Raw genomic sequence first — 15,718 nt, 5'->3', positions numbered from 1 at the left:
GCACGTGGGGGTGGGGACTGGTGGGGCTCTGGCCCTCCCAACGTCCCGGGGCATCCCCAGAGTGAAGCCCCTTGCGGATCTCCCAGCCAGGGCCCCACTCCCTGTCTTTTGTGGACTCGCAGGACTTTTTGCTCAGTGAGAACAAACGGAGTTTCTAGCAGAGCAGCTGCGCCGCAGCGGAAGGAATTCGGGTCCCGCCCGGGAAGCCGCGCCCCAGTCGGTAGAGCCTGGCAGCGTCTGCGGCCGCGACTCCGGGGATTCTGCTCCTGCCCCATGTATCCCCGGGACCGGCTCAGCGTTTGCGTGCAAAAATATAGTCTGTTTCACCAGTCTTTTTTTTTTTTTTTTTTTTTGAGACAGTGTCTCACTCTGTTGCCCAGGCTGGAGTGCAGTGGCTTGATCTTGGCTCACTGCAAGCTTAGTCTCCCACGTTCAAGCGATCCTCCTGCCTCAGCACCCCCAGTAGCTGGGATTACAGGCACACGTCATCAAGCCCTGCTAATTTTTGTATTTTTAGTAGAGACGGGGTTTCACCATGCTGGTCTCGAACTCCTGACCTCAGGTGATCCACCCGCTTCGGCCTCCCAAAGTGCTGGGATTACAGGTGTGAGCCACCGCACCCAGTCTCCTTTCTTGCTCTTTTATAACTCATTTGGAGCTGTGTTGATTTTTAAATTCTTTGCATAGGTAAGTGACACTGCCTGTGAATTCTGGAGTGTAAAGGACCCGTTACAACTGTTATTTTAAAGGTGTTGTCCAGGTGCAGTGGCTCATGCCTGTGATCCCAGCACTTTGTGAGGCCGAGGCAGGTGGGTCACCTGAGGTCAGGAGTTTCAGACCAGCCTGGCCAACATGGTGAAACCCCGTCTCTACCAAAACTACAAAAAATTAGCCGGTGTAGTGGTGCACACCTGTAATCCCAGGTATTCCGGAGACTGAGGCAAGAGAATCACTTGAACCCGGGAGGCAGAGGTTGCAGGGAGCCGAGATTGTGTCACTGCACTCCAGCCTGGGAGACAGAGCGAGACTTCGTCTCAAAAATAATAAATAAAGGTGTTGAGTCCGAATGGAGAATAGCCGCCATAAAGCCCTCTCCCGTTTTCTGAATGGGGAAATAGACCTGCAGGGGGTAGGAATCAGGTCCAATTCATCCCCTTTTCCCAGGTCCCGGAGGTAGCCTCTTGTGGGCTCAGGCAGGCCTGTGTTCAAATCCTGTGCCTTTCAGCCTCAGACAAGGACAAAAATGAGGATGAGACCTAATGTGTGTCCACTGCTAGCACAGTCCCTGGCCACAGTGTGGAAAAGGCCATTTTGGGTCTGAGATTCCTTTTCCTGCCCCTGTAGGTAGTGAGGTGGCCAGAGACAGAATGGAAAATGAGAGGTGAGAGGAGACAGGGCTTTCCTAGTCCCTGGGGTTGGTCTTGGGCCCTCCTTCCTGTGAACCTGCCCCGTCCCCTCTTCTCCCCCACTCCCCTCCAGTCACACTGACCTCGCTGTGCTCCTGGGGTCACCCAGCAAGTCTCCATAGCACCAGCCTAGCCCCGCCCCCCCTCCAGCCTCGTCATCACTGCCTCCTCCAGCCACCCACCTTCTTTGATCTATTTCTGAAAGTTTATTCCACAAGCTGGTTCCAATGGCAGGGCCTTTGCACCTGCTGTTTCCACCACTTGAACACCCACCCACCCCGGCAGGGCCAGCTCTCTCTTCCCATCCCAGCCCAAATCCATCTCCTTGGGGCCTTCCTGCTACCCCATTTTAAGAACAGCCCCACACCCACTTTGCCTCATCACTTCTGTAATTTACCACCGTGCAGATGGCATCCTCTGACTTCCCTGAGCCTCGAGACTCATCTGATCTTGACGGGAGGCAGCAGCCTAGTGGTGGATTGGGGTGACTAGGGTTGCTTGGTTCCAGCTGGTTTGGTTCTGGGGATTGGGAATTTTTCTTCCTGTGTATATTTCTCTGCACTTTCCAAATTTTCTATCACAAAGATACATCAAAAATAAATGCCTGGCCGGGCGCGGTGGCTCATGCCTGTAATCCCAGCACTTTGGGAGGCCGAAGCAGGCGGATCACGAGGTCAAGAGATCGAGACCATCCTGGCTAACACGGTGAAACCCGTCTCTACTAAAAATACAAAAAATTAGCCGGGCGTGGTGGCAGGCACCTATGGTCCCAGCTACTCGGGAGGCTGAGGCAGGAGAATGGCTTGAACCCGGGAGGCGGAGCTTGCAGTGAGCTGAGATCGCGCCACCGCACTCCAGCCTGGGCGACAGAGCGAAGAGACTCCGTCTCAAAAAAAAAAAAAAAAATTAGGCCGGGCGCGGTGGCTCAAGCCTGTAATCCCAGCACTTTGGGAGGCCGAGGCGGGTGGATCACGAGGTCAGGAGATCGAGACCATCCTGGTTAACATGGTGAAACCCCGTCTCTACTAAAAATACAAAAAAAAAACTAGCCGGGCGTGGTGGCGGGCGCCTGTAGTCCCAGCTACTCGGAGGCTGAGGCAGGAGAATGGCGTGAACCTGGGAGGCGGAGCTTGCAGTGAGCCGAGATCGCGCCACTGCACTCCAGCCTGGGTGACACAGCCCGAGACTCCGTCTCAAAAACAAAAACAAAACAAAAAAAAAAAAATTAAATAAATAAATGCCAGAGCTGGGCACAGTGGCTCACACCTGTAATCCCAGCACTTTGGGATGCTGAGGTGAGTGGATCACTTGAGGTCAGGAGTTCGAGCCCAGCCTGGCTAACATGGCAAAACCCTGTCTCTACTAAAAATACAAAAACTAGCTGGGTGTGGTGGCGGGCACCTTTAGTCCCAGCTACCCGGGAGGCTGAGGCAGGAGAATCGCTTAAATTTGAGAGGCGGAGGTTGCTGTGAGCTGAGATCATGCCACTGCACTCCAGCCTGGGTGACAGAAGGAGACACCGTCTCAAAAAAAAAGAGAAAGAAAAACAAAATGCTAGGTCTTCCCCAGCCCTTTCCTAACCCCCCGACCCCTTGTGATGCAGGTCACAGACCCTCGAGGAGCTAGAGAAGGGTTAATATTAGCAAAGTTTTACTTTTTTTTTTTCTGCTCATAAATGACTCTGAAAAAGCCGATACGCCAGAGGCTAATGCAACTGTAGTCTAAAGGCAACGTCGAGGTCACCAATATGTCCCTCAGACGAGAGGCACTGCTCAGAATCCCCCTGTGCTGGGGGTGAGGGCAGGAGGGGACGGTTTAGGACAGAGGAATAAATACATGTGGTTGTGGGACTTCTGCCATCAGGGATGGTGGCCCCAGCTCAGGACCCCAAAACCCTGAGATGGTGCAGCGGGCTGCCGACCCCACAGCTCGGGGTTCCCCAAGGCTGCCTCAGTGTTTGGATGGATTGGAAGGAAATGCTGAGGTGCTGGGAGGGCCCCGTGGCCAGCTCCCTCTTCCCACTCTAGCCAGAGGAGAGCCAAACTCCCAGCTGACCAGGGCCCTGGGGCGAGGAGCAGTGCCCCAAGAGGGCTTTCTGGTGTCAATGTCTCACACAGTGTCAGGTGGTGAGGCCTGGGCCTGGCCCTGAGGCGGGAGTGGGGGTGCCAGGCGAGGCTGGGGTGGGCCCTGGCTCCCGCAGCTCTGGGCTGCCCGTCTGTGTCTGCTGACATCCTGACTGTGGTCCACGGCCGGGAAGGGTGGGCAGACGGCTGCTGGCAGCCCTCAGCCTTGTAGTGTGTGTGTGGGGTGGACGAGGGGTCATGAGGACAGGGATGGGACTGGGCGTCTCTGGTAAGGACCAGTAAGTGCCAGGCAGGGCCTACCCTGAAGGCTCAGCAGTGACCCACCTGGGACACAGCCCTGCTCCCGAAGGCACCCCAGGGGGCCTGCTCGGCTGGGTGATTCACCAGGGCACGGGCAGGCCAGGCTGAACCCGGGGCCCCAGTGTGCAATGTGGGGAGGTGACTGGGTGAGTGTGGACAGGGCATGGGGTGTGCGGGGTGGGTGGCCGTGTGGCTATGCCCAGCCCTCAGAAGGCGAAGCAGCGCTCCTTGGGGTGGCCCACGCGGTCCAGGTTGGGCAGGCAGGCGTACTGGATCATGGGTGGGGGGCCACACATCAGCACCAGCGGCTCCTCCTCTGGGGGCGGAAGGTGGTCCCGGATCATCTCCTCATTCACGAAGCCCTGGCTGTAGTCCCAGGCTGTGGGGTGAGAGACCAGGTAAGCTGATGTGTGGCTGGTGAGGTCACCAACCTACTGACCGACCAACCCTAGGCAGTGAATTCCTTAAATGCTGAAGAATGGAGAGGCTGATCCCAGCAAACTGTCACCAGGACCCCCTGCCCCCAACCCTGACTCAAGCCTGTGGCCTCAGGCCTTGTAGCCTGAAACCAGAACGCAAGCCCAACATGCTTCCCCTCACTGCACTTTATAGTTTGCAAAGCCTTTTGCTTCCATTTGGCCTCCCATGTGGCCCTTGGAACAACCCAGTGGGTGGACAGGGCGGGGAATATGAATCCCATTTTACAGATGTGGCAACTGAGGCCCAGAGGACCCAGAGTTGAGTTGCTCAAGGTCACACAATACATGACCGAGATGTACCTTCCAGGATCCAGAGGTCCCCAGGCTGGTGCTCTGCCCCAGGCTGGCCAGGGTGACAGTCTCTAACTGCCCCCACCTCCATGAACCCACTGTGACTCCCCCACAAGAATGTTGGCCCATGCGGAGCCGAGTCTCAGCTGTGTGTCCTGCCCCCTCGAGCCCTGAGCACCCACGATGATATGGCTGGTCTCTATCCTTAGCAACCAGAAACAGCCAACCCGCAGCCCTCAACACCAACAGAAAAGCTGCTGAAGCCTCAGGCCAGGAGGGCTGGCACTGGCTGACACAGACACCTTGCCTAGATGGCCAAAGTTTACAGCATACAGTCCACACTGTGGAGGTCCTGACGGGGAGGGGCCAAAGCAGTCCCAGCTTGCCCTGGGACCAGGAAGAGTCTACCGTGCTGAGCAAGGGGGTCCTCTTTATCTCACGGACACCATGAGCTAAGTAACTGGTCACATTTCCCTTTTCACTTTGGCTGCTGGGAAGCCTGGAGTGATACGCATGGCCCATTCACGGCAAGCGTGCATTATAGTCCGTTTTTGTACAAACCCCATTCCTGAGTCCATTCATTTTATGGCCCTGCACTTGTTTTCCATTTGTGCCACTCTGACTCACCGGATGAGTCTTTGTAAGCTTCCTAAATCCCTCTGGAACAAGGCAAGGCACAGAAAATATTTTTATAGCCGGGCAATGGATCTGAAATGGATCTGAAAGTACTTTGTGAAAACTGCACGGGAATAAACTGTATTTGCTAGTGTACAAAATGTGCAGGTATGTAAGACACCTTTCAATTTCACAGGGATTTCTTTTTAGTGTGTGTATGTGGTTTTTTTTTTTTTTTTTAAGACGGGAATTGGCCATGTTGCCCCGGCTGGCACGCAGTAGCTATTCACAGGTGCGATCATAATGCCCTCCAGCCTGGAGCTCCTGGGCTCACGTGATCCTCCTACCTCAGCTTTGAGTAGCTGGGACTACAGGTGTGTGCCACCGTGCACGGCTTAGTGTATTTTTCTCTGTACCTGTCCTGAAAGTGGCTCTGGGGGGTAAACAGTCACTGCCCCTGCCTGGAGGCCTTGCTGCTCTCCTCATCCTTCGCCTAGCTACGGTACAGCCAGACTGGCCCGTTACCACTTTCTCTCTCAATCTCTGGGATTTCACCTTACATCTAATGCTACAGCAGCACCTCAACTAGGCTTGAATTGGGGGTCACAGTGGCGATAAATGTACATGAAAAATGCTGGGCGATCACCCAACTAGTCCTCTCATCGGCAGGTAGCTGTCCCTAGGCGATGGTGCAGGCGCTGCCGCCTGTTGCCACCAGGGGTCAGCATTGGCCCCTCCCTGGGGGACCAGGCCTTGCTCTGGCCACAGGGCAGGGGCTCCAGCATGCACCACGGACCCGGATCGCTCATCTGGAATCCCGATAGGGCTAAACCCTGCCTCGCAGCGAGCTGGCCTCGCCCATGCTATTAGAAACTGCAGTCAGAAGGAAGCAAAGCCGCCTATCACTTCCTCCCTTTGGACTGACACATGGGTACAGGATAAATGCTTTTTTTTTTTTTTTTTTTTGAGACTGGCTGACAGAGACATGGTGCCAGTCCCGGAGCCCACATGCTCCTTGCTGGGAGGAGCAGCAGAGGGTGGTGTGGACAGAGCTCCCTCATCAGCAGAGGGTGTGCGCCCCACACGGTGGATGAGTCCTGGGGAAACTGGGGCTGTAGGAGGTGCCGGAGGCAAAGCAGGGGCAGATGGTAGGACGAGACCCCAAACTGGCGCTCACGCGGGTGTTCAAAAATGGTGCTTCCAACACTTAGAAATTTCCCAGAAAATGCAGGTCCCCAGCTTCTCTTGAAAAGCAGAGGCCCTGGCCACACAGGGCTGTACTCCACAGCAGGACTGCCCACGGCGGGTGGCACTGTCCTCCGGACCAGGCAGACGCACTCCAATTTATCGCAGTCCCTACCGTCTCTCAGCCCTGCAGCTAAACATCACCAGAATGATCCTAAGCTAAGTAACTGGCCTGGGGAAGCCTGAGCTTTGCTTTTCTTACAGCAAAGAAACTGACATATTACTTACTCCTACATCTCTATCTGAAGCCGAAAAGGGAAGGGCGCTTTAACTCCCAGAGGCAACCTCACTGCAAGTGGTGGGTGTGGCGGTCCTCACCGCTGCCTCCAGCGTGGTCTTGGCTCTCTCACAACTCCCTTGGCAAGCAGCTTAGCCACTGGACAGGTGGAACAAGGGTAACCCCAATGTCGGCCTAGCCCACTCCCCAGGGTTGACGATGGGAGAGATGGCCTTGGTGTACTCGGCAGCTTCTGAGAGCGTGCACGCTGGGATGTGGAAGAGGCAGCCGCCACTGCTGCCCCAAGACTTGCCCTGAAGTGAGCCCCGCCCAGGGAGGGGACGCTGGCCTACTCTGCCCAGCTGGGCAGTGCAGTGCACCCGGGAAAGGACTCCACCTCTGGAAGCAAGGACCTGGGTTCCAGGCCAGGCTGTGGTGGTTTCCAGCCGTGTGCTTCAGTGAGCCCTCGTTCCTCATCTGTGAGACGGGGCCACACCACCTCCCTCCCACAGGGCCATAGTGACTGCCAGACATTGTGCAAAGGCTCAACGCCACGAAGGGCTGGGCAAAGGTGAACTGCGGGCTGGCACCTCCCACCCACCCAGCACGGGGCCTCCCTTGCTCACCTTCAGGGGCTCTGTCCAGCGTGTACCAGAGCTTGAAGCGCGCAGAATGCTCATTCCTGAGTTCCTCCAGCTCAGGTCGCAGCAGGATGTCCTTCTCGGTCTGCAAGGGACAGGGCCAGGTAGTCAGGAGGGATGGGTGGCGGAGACTGCCCCTGGAGACACTCAACAGAGACGCACCTGGTCATCGCACCCACCCGTGGGCCACAGGCTTGTGGAGCTTCCAGGAGGGGACTTGGCCAGAGATCACCCCACCACCCCCTGTCCTTGTCCAGCCTACAGAGCCCCTCAAAGCTGCTGCCAAAGGGGTGAAGGTGTTCGCTAGAAACTCAGTGTGTCAACTGCTTCTGCTGTTGTGGGGAAATGGGCTCAATGTCCTGAGAGGGGGGAGAATGGAAAAAACTAAAGGCGGCCGAGCTGCGTGACACGTAACAGGGAAGAGACGGGAAATGCGCCAGACCCTCCAGGCGGGCAGCCTGGCAGTGGGTATAACACATACAATAAGCAATGGTCCTGTGAAAAGGCGCAGGCTGCCGGGCGCGGTGGCTCAAGCCTGTAATCCCAGCACTTTGGGAGGCCGAGACGGGCGGATCACGAGGTCAAGAGATCGAGACCATCCTGGCTGACACGGTGAAACCCCGTCTCTACTAAAAAAATACAAAAAACTAGCTGGGCGAGGTGGCGGGCGCCTGTAGTCCCAGCTACTCGGGAGGCTGAGGCAGGAGAATGGCGTGAACCCGGGAGGCGGAGTTTGCAGTGAGCTGAGATCCGGCCACTGCACTCCAGCCTGGGCGACAGAGCGAGACTTCGTCTGAAAAAAAAAAAAAAAAAAAAAAAAAAAAAAAAGAAAAGGCGCAGGGTTTGCCACCCTGAGCCTTCCAGCAAGTCTTTTTGAGTTCTGGGATCTCATTCAGGTTGTACCTCCAGAAACCAGGAAGTACAGACACCACTCCCCACTCCACCTGCCCCCTTGGGCCTTGCCCACACCCATCCCCCTGGCTGGCCTGAAGCTCCCCCACCCCTACCTGGCAGTCACAGAGCCCTACAGAACTCAGTCCAGCATCATCCCTTCCAGAAAAGCTTCCTGGACCCTCCAGGGGCTATCAAGGATCTCTTCCTGAATCTCCCACCTGCCTCGCCACACGCGCCCTCGCCCCCCGCCATCCCCGTTCCACTTCTGATCACATCACAGGCTGCTGCCCAGTGTTTGCAGGTCACACAGGACAGAGAGGGCTCCTCAGGCCAATGTGCAGTGTCCCTGACCCCATGGGACTCAAAGAAACTGGGGGCCAAAGACCGCTGCCACCCAGAAAGGTCTGCCAACTAACAAATCGCTACTGAGTTCCCAGGCTGGGCAAGGGTGGGGTGGACTCTCCCCAGGAGGCAGCCACAGATGTGACTTCTCTGTTCCCAGGGTGGGGAACAGCACCCAGCCTCCGTGTAGCCCGAGGCGCCTGAATATGGGAATTGCCAGGGTGGGGGACTGCAGGTCCAGCTCCTCGGTGCTCCCCTCCAGGAGATGAGCTGCGTGAGAGGCATGAGCCTCGACACATCCTAGGGAAGACGGGGTGTTAAACAGTTTTTCCAGTTTCTGAGGGTAGGAGGCTGAGGGCCCTTTCTGCTCTAACGGAGTGAGGACAGGGACAGAGACAGGCTTTGGGCTAGACGAGCTCAAGGAAAAAAATGCAGAAAATATGGAAGAAAAAGTACCTGAAACCCTTCAGAAATAATGACTGTTAGGATTTGTGTGTGCATCTTTTGACTTTGTTTTCTATTACCTATGTGTAACTTTCTTTTTAGGCCAGGCACGGTGGTTCATGCCTGTAATCCCAGTACTCTGGGAGGCTGAGGCTGAGGAGTACCCCAGTACTCACTTGAGGTCAGGAGTTCAACACCAGCCTGGCAACATGGTGAAACTCCATCTCTACTAAAAATACAAAGAATTAGCCGGTGTGGTGGCATGCGCCTATAATCCCCGCTACTCAGGAAGCTGAGGCAGGAGAATTGCTTGAACCTGGGAGGTGGAGGTTACAGTGGGCCGAGATCATGTCATTGCACGCCAGCCTGGGCAACAAGAGTGAAATTCCGTCTCAATTTTTTAAAAAAAGTGTGTCTTCCTATCCGAGCTAAAGTGTGTCTCATGCTTTAATCCTCACCACCATCCTGTGAGGTGGCCACCGCCTCGACCCACCTGACAGATGAACAGAGGGATAGAACCTTGGGGGTCTGCTACTCGAGGGTAGGGGGCTCCCAGCTCAAAACCAGGCACTGAGGTCACAGAGGAAGGAAGGAGAGGAAAGGAGCGGTGATGACCTGACTGGCACGGTTCTCAGAGTGTAGCGTGGGGACCCCTGGGGTTGGGACCCTGAAGAGGATCCCTGAGGCCAAACGGTTTTCTTTTTTTTTTTTTGAGACGGAGTCTCGCTCTGTTGCCCAGGCTGGAGTGCAGTGGCCGGATCTCAGCTCACTGCAAGCTCCGCCTCCCGGGTTTACGCCATTCTCCTGCCTCAGCTTCCCGAGTAGCTGGGACTACAGGTGCCCGCCACCGCGCCCGGCTAGTTTTTTGTATTTTTTAGTAGAGACGGGGTTTCACTGTGTTAGCCAGGATGGTCTGGATCTCCTGACCTCGTGATCCGCCCATCTCGGCCTCCCAAACTGCTGGGATTACAGGCTTGACCCACCGCGCCCGGCCTGGCCCAACGGTTTTCATACAATACTGAGACATTATTGGTATTTTTCACTCTTGCTCTCTCAGGAGTAGATGGGGCCACTGTCCAGAGGCTGCGTAACTGGCAACGTCACGCGGATGGGATGCAGAAACAAACGCTGGAATCCAGCTGTCCTATGAAGCGAGACATTCTGAGGTTTGCAAAAATGTAAAACAAAATGATGTTTTCTAAAGTATAGTTTTTTAAAAATAAAAATAGGCTGGGCGCAGTGGCTCATGCCTGTAATCCCAGCACTTTGGGAGGCCGAGGCAGGCGGATCACCTGAGGTCAGGAGTTTCAGACCAGCCTGGCCAACATAGTGAAACCCTGTCTCTACTAAAAATACAAAAACTAGCCAGGCATGGTGGCAGGCACCTGTAATCCCAGCTACTTGGGAGGCTGAAGCAGGAGAATCACTTGAATCCAGGAGGCAGAGGTTGCAGTGAGCCGAGATCACGCCACTGCGCCCCAGCCTGGGGGACAAGAGCAAGACTTCATCTCAAAAATAAATAATAAAATAAAAATAAAAATATGCCCTGGTTTGAGTCCTGGTTTGAGCACTTCCCATGAGACTTGCACAGTCAAGCCCCTCCCGAAGTCTGTCTCCGGAGGTACAAAATAAGGTGACCACACTGTCCTCGCTACCAGGTACAAAGATGGCCTGTACAGATGACAGACAGTCTGGCGGCCTCCACAGACTCGGACCCAGCACCACCAAGTCTCACTGCTGCCCTCCCTCCCTTCACGCCAGCCAGCCTGGAATTTCTGCCTTTCTCCCCTGGGCCTAGCAAGGCCATCTCGGTTTGCCTTAGGGCAGTTTTCTGCAGCTGTGGGGAGGCAGGGTGGGGCAAGGACCCACATCCAAGGACCTCAGGCAAGTATCTTCTTCTCCAATCTACGTCATCAGTCACAAAACACTGAACCTGGAAAGACCTTGGAACAACCCAGTTTCATCAGCTCATTCTACAGATGAGGGAGTGAAGCCCAGAGAGGGAAAGCAGCTCGTCCAAGGCCACACAGCAGGCCAGAACAGGCAGGCAGTGGGCTCGTGGACAAGGATATGAATCAGAAGCCAGAGAGACCAACATTCAAATCCTGCCCTGACACCCTGTACCTCAGGGGCTTCGTGCAAACGAAGCTTCATATGAGCCCCTCCATCTCCAGGCCAGCCCAGGCCATTGTTCCTCCCACTCCACCGGCGGGTTCCAATCTGTGCTCATGGTGAGGGGAGTTCTGAGTTTTGGAGGAAGCAGCCAGGGGATGGGGTGCTCAGGGAGCTCCCCGCAGGGCAGCCCCCTCAGCCAGATCCAGGCTCTGCACCACGAAGCCTGCCGGCCATGCCGCTGCCAAGGCTGCCAGTGCACAGAACGTTCAGAGCTGCCCCCATGCTGGTCATCCCCAGAATCTTAGCAGAGCTGCGCACACCCCTCAACAGCACCTGAGCAGGCCCTAAGTCCCCTCTCAGGAGAAGCTGAGTTTGCCCATCCTGGGGACACCCACTGACCTGGTTGGCAAAGAGCAGGTGGCACACGGTGTGGTCATCAGGGTCCTTCATGATAGCGCGGATCACCTGCAGCATCGGAGTGATGCCTGCAAAATAGCCAGCCAGGCCCCCCATGTGCTGAGTGAGGCCTGCTCACAGGCACCGCCCCGCCCAGGTATACCGGGGGAGAGCGGCCAGGACCACTGGGCCCAGGCCCCTGACCTCCGGTAGCTCCCAGGCACTCAGAACCTGCGCCTCACCCACACCTCAACTCCTCCCTTAACATCAGCCGCCGGACGCCTCAGTGGGGGTTCCACGTACCTGTCCCTCCCGCGATCATGCCCACGGACTTCACTGTCTTGATGACGGGGTTGGACTTTTTGTCAGGCCGGATGGCGAACTTCCCTGGGGAGAGAGAAAGCGTGAGGCCCAGCCATCAAACATGCCATGTGTGGGGGCTGGAGAGGGTGGAGAACCTGCCCCCACTGTGAGGTCCGAGGTGGAGGCGGCTGCCATTCTACGCCAGCCATTAGGAAGGTGCAGGAGCAGTGGAGAGGCTGGGAACCCGGAAGCTCAGCTCCGTCCTCTTGCTTGCTTGTTTCAGATGCTGAGAAAGCCAAACGGAGGCTGGCAGTGGGTAAGATGTGGCCCCCGGGAGTGGCCTGTCTGCAACCCCTGTGCCAGCAACTTATCCCCTCTACAGGCAAGGAGACTCAGGTCCCAGAAAGGGACAGCTGGCCCAGTGGGAGTCACCCATCCACAGAGAGCCAGGCACCTGCACCCTGCACCCAGCACCCCGAAGCTCTCCAATTCTCTGAGCCTGCTCTGTAATCAAGGGATTCCGACCCAAGTCACCTTTGCCCTGGTAGACTAGCAGCCCGTTGGGGCCCCGGAACTCAATGGTGTCTCCAATCTGCATGCTTTCCAGGTACTGAGACATCTTGCCTCCGGCGGGAAACTTGGGATGGGTATCCTTGAAGTAAACCTGCAAGACACCCCCGCAGCCCTCAGTCACCGGCTCCAGGCCTCAGGGGTGAGCTCTTGTCCACAGCGGGGCCAAGTGCCTCTTCCGCAGCTCTTCTGAGGCCCACACATGGCCTTCTCCTGTGCAGCCCAATCCACCCAGCCGTCAAACTGTATCCGTCCTGCACCCTGTCCTTCACCCCACCCTCCCAGGAGTCGGCCTCCCGCCGACATCCCCGGGGAAAGCAAAGCACCAGCCGCGTGTACAAGGCCAACCAACTCCAGGGCTGGATGCGCTCACATTTCACCAACTGTCTCCGGGGCCCCTCCCAACGGGAGACACTGACACCCGTCAGCAAAGTCAAGGCTCTGGGAGGCCCACTCAGCCACACTCCTCCTGGTGGACACTCAGTCCCTTCTGTTTCGTGCTGTCATAAAAACCTCGCTCACTCTTTTTTTTTTTTTTTTTTTTTTTTTTTGAGACGGAGTCTCGCTCTGTCGCCCGGGCTGGAGTGCAGTGGCCGGATCTCAGCTCACTGCAAGCTCCGCCTCCCGGGTTTACGCCATTCTCCTGCCTCAGCCTCCCAAGTAACTGGGACTACAGGCGCCCGCCATCTCGCCCGGCTAGTTTTTTGTATTTTTTAGTAGAGACGGGGTTTCACCGTGTTCGCCAGGATGGTCTCGATCTTCTGACCTCGTGATCCACCCGTCTCGGCCTCCCAAAGTGCTGGGATTACAGGCGTGAGCCACCGCGCCCGGCCACCTCGCTCACTCTTGGAACTACTTCCTGCTCTGCACTCTCTGGGATTACTGTCTTGGGAAAGAGAAGGGCCTCGATCTGACACCTACAAAGAGATGGGGAGACAGAGGAGGAGTGGCTCACCCTGCCTGGGGAGTCTGATGGATAGAGAAGGGGAAGGCGGCTGGGGGAGGGACAGTGCATATACAGGGCCTCGGGGAGGGGAGCCTGTTGTGGCTTCAGCACGGAGGGTGGCTACGGGGCGTGGAGGCAGAGGGGAGTGGAGAGCCAGGGAAAGGCAGAGCACACTTTCCTGGGCCCTGGGTGCCAGGCCAGGACTCTGACCTTTACCAAGGACCAAGGGAGCCAGCGAGGTCTCCAAGCCAGGAGAGGCCTGGTCACCTGTGGGTTTTTCAACCCCAACTTGAATCCTCCTAATAGCTTCTCCACATCTGGCCAGAGAGACTTCAATGTGAACAGATGCTTGAGCCCTCACCACCTCCTCTGTGCTTCTGGACAAAGCCCCAAACCTTACTGGGGCCTCCAAGGCCCTGTCTGGCCCCACTGACCTCTCCCACCCCTTGCCCCAACCCTCCAGCCACTTCAATCCTCGAGCCTGCTGCTGACCTCAGGGCCTTTGCACCTGAAGCTTCTTTTCTTCCTTCTTCACCTGGTCAGCGCCTACTCAGTCCCAGATCTCACCTTCCCTGTCGCCTACTAGGGAGCCACTCTCACCAGCCAACCCGACCCATCCCTGGTGGCCCTTCTGGAAGCTCGGTTGCAGGTACCTGTCCCCTGCAGGGAGCACTGGCTTCCCCATGACCATGTGCCCAGTGCCCGTCCTCCAGCCAAAGACAGGTTCCTGAGGCCAGGTCTGGGTGCCCCAGCAAGGAAGGAGCCCAGGCCAGGGCCCCTCCCACTCTTGAGATCCAGTGCCTGCCCCAAGACCTGGCGAGATCCAGGGCCTCAGCTGCGGCCCAGTAAGAGGGCTCCAGGGGCACCTGAGGGCACTGGGCTGGGAAGGCTATAGGGCTTTTGCCTTGACTGGGGAGGGTCTCCAACACCCCATACACCTACCGGTCTAGGCTGCTTCTCACCCTCTGTTCTGCAGGAAAACTTGTATTTCTTTTTTTTCCTTTTTTTTTTTTTTTTTGACTGACTCTCGTTCTATTGCCCAGGCTGGAATATAGTGGCACAATCTTGTCTCACTGCAACCTCTGCCTCCCAGATTCAAGCCATTCTCCTGCCTCAGCCTCCCAAGTAGCTGGGATTACAGGTGCACGCCACCATGCCCAGCTAATTTTTCTGTATTTTTAGTAGGGACGGGGTTTCTCCATGTTGGCCAGGCTGGTTTTGAACTCCTGACCTCAGGTGATCCGCCCGCCTTGGCCTCCCAAAACGGCTTACAGGTGTGAGCCACCGTGCCCGGCTGAAAGCTTGTATTTCTGATTTTCATAAGAATGTCCCTGCAGGAGCCGCTGTGCTGCCTCTTACTTCCCACTCGGCACGTACGTTTCAGGCTCCAGGCTGCGGCCCCACTCGGCACGTATGTTTCAGGCTCTGGGCTGCGGCCCCAGATCTCTGTGGTCTGCTGCCCCTAACGGCTGCATCTTCTACTGTGAACCTCCACCTCGAACTCCGCAACAGACCCCAGAAAGCCCATCACCCCAGCTCCCAGACCACACCGCACGAGCCCCTCACGTTTCCCTAGCAGACCTGAGGGACATTTCTCAGAGAAAGGAGTAAGAACAGGGCCTGCGTGTCACCGAGGCCCGGCCGCTGACCACGGTGGAGTGGCTGCCTCAACCCACACACTTGGGACCCCGCTCCCAGGAATCTCCCGGCATGAGAGCAGGGCCGGGGCTGCGCCGTCACACCTCACAGCAGGGGCGTCTGCACCGCCGGCCAGCCTTCCTGGCGCCTCTGCTGCAGGTACCCGTCCTGGTTTAAGGGCGCTTGCCCTGAACCCTGGCCCCTGATCTCTGCCAAGACCCCCTTGTTTGGCTTTTGTTGGTAAACGATGACGTGCTATTTACTCAGAAACCAGGCACAAGGGAGCATTGGCTCTTTAGAGTCCAGGCTGTGGGGGACGTGGACTCGAGAGGGGCTCTAGAAGCCACTGCATCTGCAAGCCCCTGGGGAAGCAGGGCAGCCATGACCAAGGCTAGGCTGCACAGGGCGGGAGCGGGAGCGGGAGCCTTCCCTGTCCAGGGGGGGTCCACATGGGCTGTTGCCATGGCCACCCACCCGCACCTCCTCCACAGTCATGACCCAGAGGCTTCACCTTGATGACTAGATCCACGAAGCCCTTGTCATCATCACTGGAGACAGGTGTATAGGGCCGGATGACCAGGTTTCCGTCAATTCGAGCCGAGAGGTAGATGTGCTGGCCTGCAGGACAGAACGGGATCACTCTGGGCCAGAGATCATCCCTACAGGTGACCCCTGGGTCTTGTCAAGCCACTACCCTGCACCCTCACCCAGCATTCAAAGCTTGGCCTGGCCTCAGCTCCCACGGCCCCCTCCCACCCCTCCTAGGGATTCCCCTCACGTCCCAGCTTCCTG

The 15,718-nt window shown here is 56.8% G+C and overlaps 1 protein-coding gene across 2 annotated transcripts in view; it reads right to left on the bottom strand.

Moving 5' to 3' along the window:
- Positions 1-3,039: 3,039 nt before the first annotated feature.
- The window catches only part of LOC112633046 (NADH-cytochrome b5 reductase 3), a 31,795-nt gene continuing 19,116 nt past the window's right edge, over positions 3,040-15,718 (bottom strand). Inside the window, exons 4-9 of one of the 2 annotated variants that reach the window (XM_025399407.1) lie at positions 15,438-15,544; positions 12,307-12,436; positions 11,773-11,856; positions 11,473-11,558; positions 7,264-7,363; positions 3,040-4,169 (exon numbers count right to left, since the gene is read on the bottom strand). In XM_025399407.1, the coding sequence (XP_025255192.1) occupies positions 3,997-4,169; positions 7,264-7,363; positions 11,473-11,558; positions 11,773-11,856; positions 12,307-12,436; positions 15,438-15,544 (680 nt within the window). In that variant the 3' untranslated portion in view covers positions 3,040-3,996. The remainder of the gene's footprint in view (positions 4,170-7,263; positions 7,364-11,472; positions 11,559-11,772; positions 11,857-12,306; positions 12,437-15,437; positions 15,545-15,718) is intronic. The other variant, XM_025399408.1, reaches the window with a different exon arrangement.

Source organism: Theropithecus gelada, chromosome 10 (genome assembly GCF_003255815.1).
Source record: "Theropithecus gelada isolate Dixy chromosome 10, Tgel_1.0, whole genome shotgun sequence".
In the NCBI taxonomy this organism is placed as follows: domain Eukaryota; kingdom Metazoa; phylum Chordata; class Mammalia; order Primates; family Cercopithecidae; genus Theropithecus; species Theropithecus gelada.
Note: the sequence above shows the minus strand (reverse complement) of the source record. Positions and strands in the feature narration are given on the sequence as shown.